Raw genomic sequence first — 19,627 nt, forward strand, 5'->3', positions numbered from 1 at the left:
AACTTAGAAATTTTGCCCTAGGTTGAAGCCCACTCCAGCCCACACATAGGTCCGTCCTTGGCACTAAATAAAATGGTTGTTAAGCATGACATATTATTCGCATGCTTGTGCTAAGGCTTCGCTGTTTTGCAATGGCTCAAGGTCGTGAGAGGTAACACTTGACGAGGCAATAAGCTTGTTATAGAACCGGTGCATTTTTGGAGCTTGCTGTGACCTCCCACATGAAGAAAAAAATTGCTTGCCTAATTGTAAAATGTGAATGGGGTTATGTGCTTCTATACGTAATCTGATATTGAAGTTGTTTTCTTCCCATTTCGGCCTTCATGCATAACTCAAGGCTTTATGTTTGACTTGCTATCATGATATTACAAAATGGTAAGGGAGTATCTAGTAATTGTCTATTAGTTTTACATTTATATGTTCTGACATGATATTATACACACTATAACATGGTTTTGATTATGAGTTTCTTTAAAAGAATTTAAAACTCTGTTTCCTTAGCCATTAAAATATAAAATATACAGTTTCCTTTCATTGAAGGATCCCTCAAATAATTTTATTTGAAGAACACCCTTTAAAGTACCTTAAAAAAAATTCCAATGATCCAAACAATCTATTTTTTAAATCTACATTCATAGATTATCCTTATAAAAAAATTAGACAAATCGGAAACCGTTTCGACATCCAATGTGTCCTACAAAATCAATGAACACGTTGCTTCAAGAAAGTACTAAAATTTCAATAACTCAATTGAGTGGGCAAATGATATCAAATTCAAGTGATTTTTTGTAGAGATGATCTTTGAATAATTATCTTAAAAAAAGACGATTTGAATTATTGGAATACAATGTGGAGTGGGGCCCTACAAGAGTATCCCTCAAATAAGTTTATTTGAAAGATCCCTCAACCGAAACTCCCTTATATATATATATATATATATATATATATATATCTAAATTTCAAGTTAAGCAGAAAGTTTGAGTTAGATTTACTAGTTTGTTTCAGTAAATAGTTGTCATCATGATGATACTTCGAGCACTACCATGTAGAAAAAAATTGCTTTGAGGTAGATTATTCAGTAATTCTCCTTATTTTCTCTATTTAATTTTAATTAGAATATGGTATAATTTCAGTGGGATTTGGCTTCTCCAAGTGGGAGAGACCTAAAATCATAAAATTATAAATATCGGAAGTGGTGTTCCAATAAAAATGTTAGGCTTTGTTTCGATGGAAGGATTTGTAAGAAAGTATTTGGATTTGACAATAAGTCTAAATTTGCTACAACAATAAGGACCATATCAGGTTGAATGTATTTGAAATAAAAAGATGTAAATTTGAAATGACTACATGTAAGGAATCATTTGAAATCCTTTGTTTTTTTTTTTCTTTCTTCCTTATTCAAATCTTGACATACATAGAGTATAATAGTCTATACAAACAATTTTACCTTATAATCCGAAGTTTTGGAATCCTTACATTCAAATGAAGCCTTAAAGTTTTAACCTCTTGTGCCATGAAATTTAGTAGTTGGGTGTAATTCTTTGTTAATTATATCTCTCAACGGAGGAATGGTGATATGAACTTGGGAACGTCTTCTATCATTTGGAAGAAAAATATGAATAGAGCAAAAGCTATTCGGTTAATTATTCCTGTAGTTGATGCCCACCAATATTGAATTAAGCTTACAGATTGGAGTACATGCATAGAAGGCCATCTCACATAATTTAGGCTTTGAATGCTGATTAGTATATGATGCCCATTTGTCGCCAAAACCTTACACAACTCTTATGCTGTGATGAAGAATTTATGAACTCTTTTTAGTCCAATTGATACCAATCAACCCTGTAAATTCCTTTTGGAAACATCAAAGCTCACTTATGTATGTCCTTTAAATACGTGGAGGCAAAAATTTAACAAGAATATTAAATATATTGAATTGGAAAAAAAAAATTTAATAAATTTCTTTCCACTTTCCCACCCAGAAATAGTGACTGTACAAAAAACCAAAAAAAAAAAAACTAAAAAATATCCCCCCGTGTGTTTGGACCATATATTGTGGCACTAGTTTCCTCAAGCTCAATTATTCTTCAAACAGTATCTGAAGCCAAACCATGAAAAACACAAATTTCCACTCCTAATTTCTGACTTTAGATCAGACCCAAAAAAAAAATCTGACTAGAAAATCCTCCAATTTCATTGCGACGTCAATACCCAAGACTAGCAAACTGGGAAGACCACTTTCTGGTTTGCGTCTTTGCATATCATCTCTACTGCACACATTCTCCCTCTTTTCTACACACATACACACATCGAAAAGAAGGCATCACCTCATTTGGGAATTCAGACTACAATTGCCCCACTAAAGCTTGTGACCATCTGTCGAATTTCCAAGCAAACTACAGCCTTGTTTTTTTTCCCCTCCTGCAAGTACGATCACGATGTCACTCAAGCCGTTGACGGTCAGGCGGTCACTACCATTCAGATGCGGGGCTGAAACAATTGCAAACATTGGTGGATCCTTGAACTGGAACTACATATGTAGCAACTAAATAAAACCTTCTTCCGACCACATTTCATGAATATCTACTTGACCAGGTTGCTTCTGACCCTCTAGCAGATGAGTTGCCGTAGCTCCATTGTCGCCTACTGCTACTTCTTTCAAATGGGTAATTTTGAACATCTGCAGGCATTCTAGACGTGCTGCTTCCACTGCGTTTCTTTTGTGCATTCCTCATCTCCTCTTCAGCATCATACCTTGAACGCTGCAAAATTAGTAAAATAAACACCAAAATTTCTTTTAAATATTGTAAAGAGCATGGTATACCAATGTCTAACAGGAAAAATTATCTGATAACTCAATTTAAAAGATGGTTGCAATAAATAGAAGTTTGTCCTTTTCTACCAAAAGGGTGCTACACAGAAACTTGTTTATTTGAGACATAAATAAAGCATTATAGCTAAAGTGTCTTGCGACCTTGGTAGGGTCTGAAAGTACTGCATATGCCTCCCCGATCATTTTGAAAAGCCTGTCAGCATCCTGGTGCACTTCTTCTGCTATCTCCCTCCAAACCCCATCATCACCATTATCGCTCCTTGCAAAGAATTGACCAGCCTATAAAAGAATATGTTAAAGGGTGAATAGCAGTAAGCAAGCAATAAATCACAAAATATTACATACCTTGTCAGGATGATGTCTAAGTGCAGCTTTCCGATAGGCCTTCTTAATTTCTGCTGCTGAAACAGATGGTTCGACTCCCCTGCCATTATAACCAAAATAGCTTAAAATGATTGATACAATTAATTTTACTCAGAATTAACTGTCTGGACTGTGGATTAAAAATCTTTACATTTTTAAGAGAATCATAAAATGCATGTGATGGTATATTTCCTAGATTGCATGGGTTCTTCACTATCTACCAAAAATCCAGGGCATGGAGCATAGCAAAGAGCTTGTTTCAAATAATTAATTAATTATCTTGTTCCACAGAATTATTAGATAAAGTTACATGTCATATTAATTAACAAACATACCGATATGAATGTATAACTACTCAGGCTCCACAAAGTATTTTATTGTATGGTCTGGCATCAATCATATATGTTTGATTTGTGCACACATCCTAAGTAGGGGCCAGTTCACAATCATGATGGAAATAAATCTAGACAGATAAACTTACAGAATCAGGTACATATCCAAGGGGATGTCCTTTCTGTCTTCTTCTTCTATTTCAGAAAGACGAAGACGAGCTTGTCTCAAATCGTTTGTGCAGCTAATGGATCTGTCAGATGTTCCACAATGATTGGTTTTTCCCTCTACCTGCTTAGTGAGAAGAGATACAAGTCTCTGAAGATCTCTAGCTGCTTGTCCATAATCTCTGATCATCTCATATAATGTAGCTCGCCTAGAAATAGCCTGTGAAAGTGTAAATGCAAAACCGTAAAAAGCAAGGTTATAAAACTGCAGATTAGAATATCGCTGTATTAGTTTAATCATATAAATGAATATGAAATGCTTCTAAAAAAGAGCATAGCAATCATCTCAGGAAAATATTTGAGAAAAAGGAAAGAGATCTAGTCAACCAAAAACAAATGGAAATAAAAATAATTAGTAATTACAAAATGGGAACTACATGATAATACTAAAGGACCCAATCCAAGAAAATAATCATTCTGAAATGCAATAAACCACAAGAAAAGTACTTTTAATAAGTATTGTGAAAGTGCCAACTACTCGAGGACTAACAACTTCATTACATTAGTGCAATCTTCTTGCATTAACACTGAAAACAACCTCATTTCGGACTTAAAATTTTAATCCCTCATAGACAAGCAACCAACGCCAAACTAGGCTCAAAGACCAAGGTTTCAGGATATCTACAAACCATATTCTAAACTACCAACAATAGTTCCACAACATTCTGAATGTCCAGGTCATTTAGCCCAGCCAGTTGCCATCACATTCGTGGCAGACAGAAGCATTTTAATCCATACACATAAGCAAAATGTAACAATGTATAACCTAAGAAAATACATGAGGACACCACCAGCAACACATACCAGGAATCTAAAGTAAATAAAAAATGCAACACTGCGGAAGCTACACTTTGAGATTAATATTAACCACAGAACCAATAAAAGGGAAGAACTCATTTGGAACTTAAAATTAGAAATTTAAGTTTGCAACTGGAGTCAAAAGTGATGCCAAAACTGAACTTATTTAAAATTGTCTTCTTTCATTCTTTATCCAGAAAATTTCTTTTAAGCATAGTCTAATACTCAAATTTAAGATATCTAAAGTTCTCAAAGTTCAACTCAAAAGGACAAGCCTTGATTCTTATCACAGTTTGCACACAAATTGGAAAAGTTCAGAAGACAGAAATCTGAATTTAAACATGTGATTTTTTAAAATTAACCGTGGAATTTAGATGTTTGTGCATCACAATTGACACAGAAAGCAAACAAAAATTCTAAGATTTCCTTGAAAGTTAATTAGATAGACGTAAAAGATCCATTTGCGACATTTCCACAGAAAGAAACCACACAAAAATATTATACCACATCAAATTCCTAATGCTCCCCACAAACTAGGAAACCTGTGTGACTATGTAGAACAAAGGACATATAAATTGATTAGAATACTAGTATGCTTAATGACCTGAAGAAGACTACTAATTTATTTGTACAAACCATGTGTCAGTTACCAAAGAGTGTTATCAACCAAACAAGATACAAAACCAGCCCCTCCTTCTACCGAAGGAAAATGTAATGCATAAATAATCACAAAACGTCCCTAAGGTTTACGAAACTATCAGATTTCATCCTTTATGTTTTTTTGTGTCATTTGTGGTCCTTAAGGTTAATACGTGCGCTCACAAATAGTCCTTGTCGTCAGGTTCCGTCCAAAAATCTGTTAAATTGATGACGTGGCACACATGTGGGTCTCACATATCCAATGATATGACGCCACATGGATTAAATTAAAAAAAACATTTGAAACTTATAAAAAAAAATTTAAAACTTAAAAGAAAAGAAAACATTTTTTTTTTTTAAAACAAACAAAATCACCATCATCTTCTCCATCGCACTAAACCCCAACCCCCACCTTCTCCTTGCTCCCACCCACATCTCCTCTCTCTCCCTCTCAGACCTCCAACAGCCGCACCCTAACCTCACCCACCCTCTGCACCACTGCCCCGCCCTCCTCCTTTTCTCTCCCTCTGTCTCTCTTTCCTTCTCTCTTTATTTGACAGCAACCTCCTAAACTCCACCCACCCCCCCTCTCTTTCTCTCTCGAACCAAACCCAGACAACCACTAAGCCCACCCAACCCACTCCAGATTTGGCCTTTACTAACCACCATCTCCTCCGGTGAAGGCCTCAACTCTACCGACGACTCCGAAGAAGGCAGCAGCAAAATAGGATCGAGTACCAAAATTTTATCCCCGAAAATTCACAAAGAAGCAAGAATTCATGTCATTTCTCCTCATTTTTGTATTATATAAATAATTACAACATCCAATTTTGGTCTTTGGTGGTGGAGATTAGACGGGCAGTGGGTGAGGGGGAGTTCATGGCATATCAAGGTTTGGTTGCCTGTTGTGGCTGTTGATTTGGGATAACAAGTTGGGATATGGAGGAGGCTGGATGTGGGGGTTTGGTGCAATGGAGGAGGTGGTGATTTTTTTTTTTTTTTTTTGGTTTATAATTTTTTAAAGTTTTTTTTAATGGATTATAATTTGAAATTATTTTTTAAAATGTATTTTTTATTTAATCCACGTGGCGTCATATTATTGGATATGTGAGACCCACATATGTGCCACATCATCAATTTAACAGATTTTTGGACGGAATCTGACGGCAAGGACTATTTGTGAGCACACTTATTAACCTTAAGGACCACAAATGACACAAAAAAAACATAAAGGACGCAATCTGATAGTTTCGCAAACCTTAGGGACGTTTTGTGATAAAAAGCCAATAAATAAAATCATCAGCAGTGTCATATCAAACAGCCGTTAAGAAAACTTCAGTTTTGAGCAAACCTTTAGATAATTTCCATCAAGAGCTATAGCTAGACTGCAATCAGCAATAGCATCAGTCATTTGGCCCAACGCTTTGTACGCAGCAGCACGATTGCAGAAACAAACAGCTGTAAATGGACGTGATTCCACATTACATGACAAAGCAGCAGTATAATGCTCAACTGCTTCGGTATGCCTTCCAGCCTGAAATGCTTCATTCCCTGCAGCCTGTGATGAAGAGTAACAAAGATATCAATACATAAGCAGCATGCATATATAGTATAAAAACGTACTTCACTAAAAAAGAAATAAACAGTACAGAGGACATGCTGTCCCCTATATATGGAATAGATGCATACCTAGCAGATGCAATGGAGCATTTCACACTTCAATTAAACAGTTTAATGATGAGCAGATTTAACGCATCAAACATCAGAAAAATAAACTAGTAGAGAATGAAGAATGGCGAGTATTAACTAAAATTTGAAAAAGAAAAATTGTTACAGACAACTAGAAAGTACTACATATCTAAAGGACAAAGAATGTAGCAGACATCATAGCAAGTGCTAAGCATTTGAGAAAATTATCTGCCAAGGATAACCAATGAGGTTTGAGAAAAGGGTTTTGAAGTGGAAAAGGCAGTGTTTGTCTATAGGAGGGAATATGACATTCTTAAGAGAGTGTCTTTATTTGTATTTATACATTATGCGATAAAACAGCTGGAGAGGATCCCACAGATCATTTTTTAGTCTGGGATGGGGGATGAGTTCAAATATTACTTACTCAATTGTGATATCACACGTCCAAATAGAAAGGGTTTGTAGAATGGATATTTAATTTTACTTATGAGGTCAAATATTACTTAGTCAAGGACAGATATATCAGTGGAAATATTGATACAATTCACAAAAACTACGGATATTTAAAGGCACCTTTAGGAAATGCTAAATTCTTTGTCAAAAAAATTTAAAAGCAATTCCATTTAATTTATTGGGTGAGGTATTGCTTTGATTGTTATGTGACTTTTGTTTGTGCAGTTAGTTTTTGTAGTTCCCATTTCCAAGTTGGAAAACTTTTCTGTCTTTCCTTCTACCTATAACCAACTTCGTTAAAACAATAAAAAGGTCATATTTCATGAGTTGATTTTACAAAACAACTCTCTGTTTTTTGTAAAGTTGCCTGTATCTGTTAATTTTACCCTAGCCCTATTTCATATGTCTAATCATTGGAAGTTTTTTATGAAAAACACAAGTATTTATAAAAATCTAAGAAATTAATGTGCAAAAATAGTGGACAACCTATCCACTGGAGCAAATATAAAACTATAATCAAACAAATACTGTAAAACCAAAAACCATCTGAACACATCTTAGAACAGCTAAGCCAGAAAAAGAAAAATTAAGAGGCTGCCACCTTCCAATTTCCATGATGGGTAGAGATGATTCAAAAAAAATTTAGAAAAGAGATAACTCAAAATTAACCTACTAAGAAATATTTGCACCAGGATCCTGGACAATGAAAGCTGGAACTCTATAAAGACATAGAAAAGGTGCACAGAAAGATGACTCCCCTATCCACCCTCACACCCCATTCCCCACCACTTCATGAAGATACAGATAGGAAATATTAATATGCTGTAATGTCTTTCCAAGGGCATCTATTCATACGTTTGACCACACTTCCTGTATTTACTTTGTTGTGATGGAAGCATCCTAGTGGCAATTCCAAAAGGAACCTCCACAACAACTTCCCAAGGAGGCGTTTTCTTTTATCCAAGCTGCCTGTTCCTACACCACTCTTTTCTAGTAAACAAGAAGCAACTGCCAACCTCACCAAATAATCCCTTTTCCCGTCCCCAACTGCCTCCCGCAGGAAATCTCTCACTAATTTCTCCAATCTATCCCACACTCTTAGGGATTTTAAAGACAAATAGGTAATATATTTGAATGTTTCTAAAAACCATAAAAATAAAAAATAAATAAATTGCACCTAATCTCCTCTCCAGTTTTGAGCTTTTGAATATCAAACGTCTTCTACGTAACCATGCTCGTACCTCTATCATGACTCATGACAATGGAAACACATTGGCTTTGTACATTTCATGCTATGCATATAGAAAATACACAACTGAGAGCATTATATAGAAATATGGCACAGATTGACATACCTTATGAGATAAAAGTTCACGTACAGTGAGAACAAGGGGTACAGATGATTCCAAAGTTTTTCTCCAATTCCTGGATATTCTAATTAGCGTTAGGAGCTGCAAACACCAAAAGCAGTAATCTTTAACATAATTAAACATGTACAAATCTGGTCTGTAAGTTACCTGTATGTGGACACCTTTTCGTCTTGTTTCTTTAGTGAAGCAAGACCCTCCTCAAGTTTCCCAAGATGAAAATATGATTTAAAAATCACACGGCACCGCCAGAGTCGGAAGTAAAAGTATTTGGACAGTTCAGAACCATCCGAAGAAAGGGCCTGGTAATTAGTATCCATTGAAGGGTTGTTCTTTTCAGCGGAACCAAGGGTCTGCTCGCACAGCTCAATCACCTCTTCATACCTCCACATCTGCTAGGGAATACAGAAGTCAACCCACAACTGAGTGAAAACCATTCTGAGTTTCTGGGAATGCTTAAAGTATACAGTATAACTGCTGACTTTTAAACCACAGAATAAAGATTTACTGTATCACAAAAACAATATTAGAAAGAAAAGAAAAACACCAACCATGAAAAGAGCCTCCGCTTTCATTTCAAGTAATTTTTCTGAGCTAGGACTCATTACCAAGCCTTCAGCAATAAGTTCCAAAGCTCTCTCTGCATTGGTAGATATCTTCCATTGTAAAAGTTCAGCCGAAAGATTCAGGCATTCAGACACTTTCTGCCAGCAATTAAAAACTCTAATCAGTTTTTCCACACACACTTCTGCATAATGTTTCAGATATTGATATATGTATGTATGTATATATATATATACATATATAGAGTCCCTTTCTATTGAGGGATCCCTGAAATAATCTTATTTGAGGGACACCTTGTGGGGCCCAAAACTGCCCCAAAATAAATACATTCTAATCCCAAAATAAACTCCAAACCCAAATTTTAATCTCTCGAAAACCCCATAAAGGCTAATAATACAAGTCTTTATCCAATAAACAGCCTTTACAAATCCCTTAGTGAGACCTCCCTGACCACACTCACTCAACACCAAGTCTTTATCAACCATGAGCAATAATAATTTTGTGCACATTTAAAATCTACAATGTCTTCAGACTAAATGAACTTTAGATGAAAAGAAAGGATTTAATTAGAAACACAGATTAAGACCCCACTTTCAATCCTTTTTTTTTCCTCCTGTCCTTTGCCCCCTCAATCACCCTACAGAATCATGTGATGGGCAACTTAAACTACTGCTCAGAAGACGCGAAGTGTTACACCGTTTCCGGAGTTTGACCAATTTCATGTGCACAATGTACAATTTGGAATTAATTAGTTTATTATTAAGTGATGTTAGAAAAGGGCCATTGTTTTCCCACACAAAAAATACCCTATGAGACGATCTGGCTTGTATATGATATAAAATAAAATAAATTACAGTACCTGTGCTTTTTGTAAGCCATCAGAGGCTTCTACTGCAATCTTTCGGTCCACGCAGACATCATTTGCCAACTGCAGGCACCTCCTAAAATGTTGTGAAGCATCTTCAACTTCCCCAAGGGCAAGATAACAGCTTTAAGAATTTTAACAAGAAATAAAATTAGGGAATGCATGTTATTTGACATTAAAAGCAATTAAGACTGAGGATACTCCCTATGCCACAGCTCGGAAATCAAAGAATCAATGGGCATTCAATAGGAAATAAAAAAATACATAATTACAAAACCAGCAGAATAACAGACGTGCATGGAAATTTTGAGGAGTCGAATTTTGAGGACCAGAAAAATATCTTATTTGGATCCAGACAATCCAAGAACAACTGCACAATATTGCACATGTACTGATAACTAACAAAAATCTAACAATCCATTACGCTCGAAATTAACCAAGAAAATTATAGCAAATTGTTTACATATTTTCATACGAACAACAAGCTTTATTATTGAAAATGAATAAAAATACAAGTACGTTATCAAAATAAGATGATACAAGTTCATAACATGTTTTATAGGTTTAAGTTCAGATACCTCTTTTTTAATGAAATGAAAGAAACTTCTATTAATAAACTTGTGCAATTAAAGGTTACCAAAATAAGATGACACAAGTTAACATGTTTTTATAGGTTTAATTGCACAAACACCCCTTTTCTAATGAAATGAAATATACTTATATTGATACCCCTGGCCCTTTAAGAGCACGATGCCAGCCTGCAGACCAAAAATAAAAGACAAAACAGGCCAGCTAATCAAGCTCAGACCATTTTTAAAGGCCTATCCCTTGACATTACTTAGTTCATCTAAAAGGATTTGCTTTTGGGAATTTATGCATTTAGGTGTCCTGACTTTATTGAATACTGACAAAACATACAACGTTGTGGACAAGAAGTCCAGTTAGAAAACATACAGGATACAAAAAATGAGAACAGACAAGCCTATAAAATCACATATAGAACAATTTGGACCCCACATAGGTGTGATGGCTACCTTTGATACTGAGACTGAAAATCATGATGTGTAAAGTGAAAAAAAAAAAAAAAAAAGTTAAGCCCTAGGGGTTAGCCCAAGTGGTGAGGGAGGGAGGGGTAATTGGTTAAAATTAGAATAGGTTCAAGGTTCCATCCCCTCCAAAGTAACCAACAAAAAAGTGAAAAAGTGATTTCCATCCCACTAATTGATTACATATAGAAGGGAAATCTTATCATGTCAACAGTCTAGCATGTTATGTTGCAGAGTATCAATCCTAATCCATGATTACATGGAATCTTGTTTAAATGTGTGGTCCACATTGACAAATCTGACGTAAGAAAACATTTCCCACGTAAACCAAAAACTACTTTAGTTCTATAAGGTTATGTAGTCTTTTTCAAAAATTTAAGTCCACCAATTGACTTTCGTTGTGATGTGGCTTAAATTTTAAGGTTACTACTTAGCGTTTTTGGTCCCATTGGCACATCAAGGTTAGCACTTGCACTTCAATGGTTTTTTTGTTTCTTATCCTATGACGATTCCTATTCCTTACAGGGTTTGGCCTGTCATGAGTAGTATATAACAGGCACATGAGGTTCTTATTTGTTGTTGAAGAATGTTAGAGAGAAAACTATGAAGAGTTTTGATAATCTTCTCATCTTTGGTTTAGTGTTTGTCCTTAGCTCTTTTGTGAGAGATTGCTTTGGGTGTTTTGGGATTTTGGATTTGTGAGAATTAAATAAGTTTGCATTAGCATAGAACTTCATACTGGAAAGTCAAAAGAAAATATCAAATAGTAAGAAGCAAATACTTACTTGGCAGCTCTAACCTGCGCCTTAAGGAAGTTGGGATCAATTCCCACAGCCATCATACAGTCCCCAAGTGCATCTCTCAATCTTCCAAGAGTCATACGTGTTGCTGCACGGTTGCTATAGCACAGCATCAATGCCCTAAGGCAGCTTCTAGATGTCTCATTTCTAGAAATGCAATTCACCCCTCTCGTATAGCAGTCCTCAGCTTTAGACAGATCTCCATTACAGTACGCTTGGTTTCCCCTGATATATTCACATTCAACAAAAGAAAGCTGATCTTTAGCCAGGTATATTACTCCACATATAGGTCCAAGTATAAAGGAATCATACAACGAGTTTTAAGCACAGACAAAAATGATCATTTGATTATAAGTTCTAACCTTAGTCTCCACTTTTCACATGCTTCCTGAGCTGCAGCCGTTTCAGCGGATGGAGAACCAGATTCTTGCTTTATCTCCTTTTCCTTACAGACCCCATAATTATCTCCATATTTCTGTTGTGGGATAGACAAGTCTATTTTCTGCGAACGTCCAGGTGACATAAGTACTGAAGCACCAGGATACGGAAAAAAATTTGCAGAGGATGATGCATATGGAACCTTAACATTTGGAACCATAACATTGGTATCTTGACCTTCCTTTACCAAATTTTTCTTTTTGTGGAGGCGTTTTGATGCAGATAATTGACTTTGAGAAGCAGAAGAGGCAGCAAAGGTGAAGTTAGACCGAGTTCTATCTTCCGAAGTTGAAGGAAAGCCAAAGTGTATCCTGGCATCAATATCATGTCTTTCCATGTTTGAGCTCGAACTGGCTTCAGTTTCTTTTGCGGTAAGGGAGTTATCACTACTAAAGTCTACCTCCTCAGCAGCAGACTTAAAGCTTTCAGTTTCAACCTCAGAAACGGATCCTTCAAGTGTGCCTTCAACATCAACACTTCCATCCAAACCATACTCAAAAGTGTCCGCTCTTGTTTCTCTGCTTGTTGCATCAACTTCATTTATATCCAGACATCCTGTTGCCACAGCCAGATCTTCATCAATAGGATCATTTGAAACTGTTGGTACTGAATCAGCTGCCGAATAGTTGTTGAGTATAGTAAATGACTCACCAGATGCCACAGAATTTTCTTTTGCACACTGGTTATCAGCTAATGTTTCTTGATACGGGGAAACGTCCATTGGTGAATAGGATGCAGAGGCCTCAACATTTTCCTGAGAACTGCCTTCCCTCGAAACAAAATCATGCCCAGGGCCCAGATGGGCTGAGCTAGAACGTCTTGGTTTTCCGGTTGTTTTTTTCTTTCTAGTGTCCCTAAATGATTCCCTCCTTGCGCCGAATTCTAGTTTCTTATTTATGCCAGAAAACAGGTTTGCTTTGGGATTTGGTGTTTTAAATTCTACAGAGTGTCCGCCTAAACCATCTTGCTTGCTTGTAAAGTAAAACTCATCCCTCTTCTCAGGTCTGTCAACAGCAGGCATTTCAGAAGTGCCTCCAACTGGTTCAAAATGAATGCCCCCAGATGGAGTGGTTCCGCATGATTTGGCCCCATCTTTTGGTTGGTCTGACGAAAATTCACAACCACCTGCATTCCTGCCCTGCATTGCCACCTGAAAAGGGAACTCCCTTGGTATTGGTTTATCACAATTTCCAGTTTCCACATGTTTTATAGATGTTTGATGCGATGGAGTCCCTGCATGTGATTGAGTAGAGTCTCCAGCCCTACTTCCTAGACTCAGCTTCTCCATCTTTCTCGACAGAAGAGTTCCTTTTCTTCCATCAAAAGTATCACCAACAGTTTTACCGCTTGTCAAGGCTGGATTGTCTCTGTCACTCATATCTGCATAGTCCTTTATGTTCAAATTCTTCATCAAATCTGGAAGTATATTTTCCGAGCTTCCAGAAAATGAATAGCTATCCTTTTTACTATTTCCAAAGGCAAACTTATTCACACAATCGGCATTAGGTGTGTCAGTACTGCGATCCAGCTGCACAGTCTCTTTAATGTTCAACTTCTTCAACTCATTTGGGAGTTCCGATTCCAGGTTTTGACCCAAAGAACCACCCACATTGTCATTATTCCCCAGCCCAAACTTGGTCTTGTCAGTTGCAGTTACATTAAACTTTACATTCTTACCTTTCTCAACAGATTCAGCATTCTCGGGACCTTCAATGTTCAACTTCATCATATCCTCAGGAAGCTTTGACCCAATGCTTTCATCAATACTAGAATTCTTCCTATAACCATTACCAAAGACGAAACCACCTTTATCCAACCCCGCAGCTGAACTCGAACTCGCCCTACTTCTTGCATTAAAACTGAAAGCACCCTCTTTGGTATTCAGAAACTCATTGCCACTCCCGATTTTCAAATTCCTCATTTCATCAATGACTCCTTTCCCCAAACTCGCATTAGAATCCCATTTCCCTGAATTTGCATTCGAATCACTCCTATTGGCCCCGAACATTTTTCCTTCATTCCCACTCTTAGGGGTCCCAAATTCCCCAGAGACTGAAGTCCCCGTTTCTATCCCGGATGGGACTGGATTTGAACTCTCCAAATTGGTTCGAAACGGATTGAATCCAGGACGAAACCCGGTTTCTGGGGACTCTGGGGGTTTAAAATTCTGAGCATTCAAGCCTCTTCTCACCTTCACAAACCTCGGTCTCGCAAGACCGGACCCCTGCCGCGAAAGGGACGAGGTATTGAAGCCAAAATTGGAGTTTATGTCGTTAGAATTCGAAAAACCAGAAGTTACATCACCAGCATTTGATGGGTTCATGGTGTGGGACAAGCTTTGATATTGCTTGGATTGATTTTGCAACGAGAACCCAGAAAAGTCGAACGAGAAAGGGTGAGAAATCTGACCGTTATTGAGGTTTTGGTGTTGTTGGGTGTGCGCCGGAGCTCTGGTCTCTAGCAACGGCGACGACATGTCAACGTGGGAGTCATCAAATCATACGGTTGCGGATTGAAGATCGTGGTGTTGATCAAACCCTGGTTCTGATCAGCAAAAATGCAAAATTTTATATATATACAAAAATTTGGAGATATTGGAAAGTGATTTGGGTATATATGTGTATGATTAGAAGGTCAAGGTTTTGCGTTTATGCGTGGATGCGAGGTATAGTTGTATGCCTTCGGTTATAAGGAACAGAGAGCAAATGGAGGTTATCTTCATTTCACGGATTGCAGCACGGGTTCTTGCGTCTATGATCCTCTCATGGCTTTTTCAAAAAAAAAAGTTCACCTTTGTTTTCATTACTCTGCTTTGTTTTCCTTTCATTTCCTTTTTTGGACTCTTTTCTCTTTTCTTTTTCTATTTTTGAGTAAATCTTTATTTTTCTTTTCATCCATTTCCATGAGGAAAATAAAAATAGAATTTGGATAAAAGTTCAATTTTTTATTTTAAAATTGACATGCATCAATTTAGGGCTAGAATTTAAAATCGAAATACTACCAAATCGACCGAACTGATTCAAATCGAACCAATTGCTTAATTGTTTGATACCGCCCTTCTCCAGTTTGGTTTTCGATTTGATTTTTCAAAATCATCTATACAACCGAACCGAACCAACAATTATTAAAAAGGCTGTATATTGATAAGGTTTGTGTCAAGGGGATTCCAACCTTCACCACCAACTTGAAATACAGCAACTCCACCACTATAGTAACATCACGTTGTTTTCATAAAATGAATATATTTAAGGGCTTTTCGATGCCCATTGAATTTAAAATTATATTATATTATATTATATTATATTATATTTAGGATTTCTTTCCAAATTAACCCTAGTGTCTTCTCTCTCGTCACTCGCCATCTCTCATCTCTCTTCTTTTTCTTCTTTGCCTATCTTCTTCTTCTTCTTGAGGCGGCATTTTTTATTGACAACCTGAATTATCGACCAAACCAAACCAGATCAAACTAGCCAAATAGAACCATACCAAAACAGCCCATTCAATTTTTTCCTTCATTTTCTCCATTTTGACAACAAAACAGCCCAATTTTGGTTCAGCTCATGGTTTTATTCCTCCAAACCATCAGTTCAAATCGACGTTGGAGTCATGACGTTTGAAACGCTTGATCTCCAATCTCTTATTTTTAGCATTTTACCACTAAACTAATAGTTTTCTTGTGCAAAGTTTATATAACAAATATATTTAAGGGTTATTCATTAGATAAAAATACATGTACACACATATATATACTTCTATTAAGTGATCTCTCAAATAAGTTATTTGAGGGACACTCTTGTAGAGCCCACTCCATATTGTATTTTACTAATCCAAACTGTCTATTTTGTAAATATTCATTCAAAGATCATATCTACAAAAAAAAAAAAAAAAAAATCACTTGAATCCAATATCATTTGACCACTCAATGAATTATTGAAATTTTAGTACTTTTCTTAAAGCACAGTGTGCATTGATTTTGTAGAACACAATTAGATGTTGAAACAGTTTTCAATTTGTCTAATTTTTTGCAAGGATGATTTATGAATGTAGACTTAAAAAATAGATGGTTTGGATCGTTGAAAACAAATTCGAAGGGAAATTCTAAAAGGTGTCCCTCAATATTTGAGGGATCCCTCAATAGAATGGGACTATATATGTTTTAGGGTTTATAACTGTATCTCATAAAATCAAATTAGTCATTGTCCCCTCTCTAATCGTTTTTATTTATAGGGTTCTACTGCAATGAAGCCATCACCAACAGCCTATATCGATCTCTCTTTCTCTCGTCTCCCTCCTCTTCTTCTCCCTCTCTCTCTTCTCATTTTTCCTCTATCAATCTCTCTATGTCATCTCCCTCATCTCCGTCTTTATGTCACTCTCTCTCTCTTCTTCGCATCTCTCTCTCATCTCTCTAGACAACTATAGCATCGCCACATCCAGACAATGCATGCCACTATTATATCTCACAACGTTGGTCCAAGGCCGGTCCAGGGTTAGTCCATTGATTTTGGAGGCCCTATATAAAGAGAGATGTTGAGAGCCTATAGATACAAGTTAAAAAAACTCACAATCAATAAATAGAACCAAAAACATCCTTAATTGCATGAACTACGCCATAATCCATAAATAGAACCAATTACATCCTTAATTACATCAACTACATTTATTTTCCCATATTGATAGCCCACTCAATTGTCCTTTACATTTTTATTTTTTTTTTAAGTGATGATAGTTCAAAAACTAACAAAAAAAACAGCAAAATGAAGCTACAAACACAAGTGTTGAGTCAAAATCATAACTAAGCTTGATCTAGAAAGAAGAAGTCCAATGCTAATTCTAAATCTGTAGTTGCTAAGAATATCCCTTCTCCAGCTATGGTTTCTCGCACTTCTTCTCCTGCGGTTGCAAAACAAATTAATGTGTTTCGCAATAAAATTGACAATATGACAATAAAAATAAAAATAAAAAAAACTAAATAATATTTTAGCAATAAAATTGACAGGACCCGACCCAAATTCTGGTTTGGAATTCAGGCCAAACCTTGTGCGTGTCCGACACCTGGCAGGTGCCGGGCACAAATGACCTAATTGCCCTTCTCTACAATTCGGTAGAGTCTCCCCTGTAATTTGAACAATTCTCAAAATTTACACATGTCAAACAAGCATATAAACACAAATCAACTGCCAGCATACATATATATATACATTCCAACAGTTAAATTCTAATTCTAGGGCAGGTTATCAGAGCAACCACTAAAAATTTACAAAAGGAGTCAATTCATTTACACAAGAGTCCTACATCAGAAAGGAAAGCGTGGAATGTGAAAAAAGGCCCGGTGGTGGATCACTGTGCACGCCTACTGCCTGGGGGGTGCAAAACATTGAAAAATGTTAGTGGACCCAAAACCAAAGTTTAAAAATACATAGGAACATACTAACCCCACATTACACGGATCATACACTCTAATGTAGTGTGTATGCAATGCATCAACTAATACAAGGTTGCAACATACTAGTGCACTAACTGTTGTGTGGCTTTTCACCACAAAGACTTTCCCTACTTGCTGGCCATGGGATCATACACTCCCATAGAATAAGGGGAATCAACTCTAACCTCTACCCGCACAAAGCAAATGACCATCAATAAAAATAATAATAATAATAATCGCAATTTAATAACATCGTTCAATGTATAGAGAAGTTCAAATCGCAATATTTATGAAATCAGAATTTTCAGTAGTAAAAACCCATCTAACACAAATTATATTTCACATCATATCTATTCTCTGCGCATAAATATTTTTTGAAAGCAAAATTATAAAAGCACTAAATAGGCAACATAGTTTGAAATCCCGGTTTGTTTTGAATATATATTTAATTATTTCAATTATTGTTAATAAATTAGGGTGTTTATTAATTTATTTGTTGTGATGGGTGTATTTAGCATTTTTAAGGGTGTATTGAGTAATTAGTTGATTTAAAAATAAATAAAAATCTGCAACTTTGAACGTGAATACCAGGAGGTGTCCTCCTTCTCTAGCTCCAAATTTTTATTCTCTTATTTATCTCCATTAGGATTTGCTAAACTTGGGACAGTCATATGAAGAATGTTGTTCGACACAAGCAAGTAGGTCTTCTTAGATTTTAATTGGATTAAAGATTGTGTTGGGATGAATGCAGATTGTAGAAGCAACTGTTGGAATTAGAGGTCTAGGATGCTGCTGGTGGAAGGTCTAGGACTCTGTTTCAGAATCAATACTATATTGTTTCTCAAACTAGATCAATGGGAAAAAAAGACGAGGAAAATATAAAAAGAAAAACAGAGCAAGAAAAACAGAGAAAGAAAACAGAAGCAAGGGAGAGACAGAAAGGGGAAGAGAACTTAGAGATTTTTCAGAGTTCTAGCATCAAAGGTATCGAGAGTGGGTGTGTTGATCAAATTTGAATTTTTGGGTTTGATGTTTAAATCTAAGTTTGTTTGTAATTGTGAGTTGAGATTGAAATAGATGGTTCTACATGAGTTGGAACTTATTTGGGGTCTTGGAATTGATTAGAATCGAGTGGGATTACCTTGAAGTTATTCAATTCCGTTGAGATTTGATGGGACGAGGTCTAGAAGTTTGGAAATTATCCCAAATTTATGCACATTTTTTAATCTGCTGAAGAAGGGAGCTGATGGTGTTGCAGGAGATGACGGTGTCGCTTGCACTTTCCCCACTTGCACAACCGGAGAGTGGCGACGTGTGTGGTGGTTTCCAACCACCCATTTTGTCCTTCTCCACTCCATTTTTCGTTCCGGATCCAATGGTACCCTTTTAGAACCATTCGAGGCACGTATTTGGGTGTGTGAGTTACACTCTCTCTTCTTGGAGGGTAGGTATATTAAATTATTTTCTATTTTATTCTCTTGTTCAATTTTAGGTTTGGGTATGTTAAGTCATGGGCTATATTCCAAATACAGCCTTAAAATAATGCAAAACTCATCTTCAGCCATGGGCAAAACAAAATTTTTTTGGCCTTTTAGCCCTCCAACCGGGCCAAATGTAGCCCAGCTTTGGCTTATGCCAAATTTGAAGTGGGGCCCATCTAAATGCTTTTCAACAGCCAATATTGATATATATATATTTTTAAAAGCCTTTTGAATGTTTCAATTCGTAGTGTTTAAGAAAAAAAGTATAAAAAATTGTTGGCAATCACGTTGGAGGTCAAACTGACCCAC

General features: G+C 36.4%; 1 protein-coding gene across 2 annotated transcripts; it reads right to left on the reverse strand.

Annotated features, from left to right (window-relative positions):
* On the reverse strand, window positions 1,914-15,295 carry LOC18779574. Of its 2 annotated transcripts, XM_020561919.1 has the most exons (12): window positions 13,064-15,240; window positions 12,337-12,967; window positions 11,960-12,199; window positions 10,123-10,252; window positions 9,251-9,403; window positions 8,850-9,091; window positions 8,688-8,757; window positions 6,542-6,748; window positions 3,678-3,913; window positions 3,179-3,257; window positions 2,975-3,112; window positions 1,914-2,762 (listed from the first exon to the last, which is right to left on the reverse strand). In XM_020561919.1, exons 1-12 carry the CDS (start codon window positions 14,886-14,888, stop codon window positions 2,574-2,576), a joined length of 4,140 nt encoding a protein of 1,379 aa, XP_020417508.1. In that variant the 5' UTR covers window positions 14,889-15,240; the 3' UTR covers window positions 1,914-2,573. The 2 variants fall into 2 exon arrangements, with proteins under 2 accessions (XP_020417508.1, XP_020417507.1); XM_020561918.1 differs by having other exon boundaries at window positions 12,337-15,295.

This window comes from Prunus persica, chromosome G4 (assembly GCF_000346465.2).
Source record: "Prunus persica cultivar Lovell chromosome G4, Prunus_persica_NCBIv2, whole genome shotgun sequence".
In the NCBI taxonomy this organism is placed as follows: domain Eukaryota; kingdom Viridiplantae; phylum Streptophyta; class Magnoliopsida; order Rosales; family Rosaceae; genus Prunus; species Prunus persica.

Coding starts and splice junctions, on each gene's coding strand:
- LOC18779574 (XM_020561918.1), bottom strand. CDS start 14,888: ATGTCGTCGCCGTTGCTAGAGACCAGAGCTCCGGCGCACACCCAACAA. Junction 8,758..8,849: donor GAAAAGGTGTCCACATACAG/GTAACTTACAGA, acceptor TAGAATATCCAG/GAATTGGAGAAAAACTTTGG. Junction 3,914..6,541: donor TTGATGGAAATTATCTAAAG/GTTTGCTCAAAA, acceptor ACACTTTCACAG/GCTATTTCTAGGCGAGCTAC.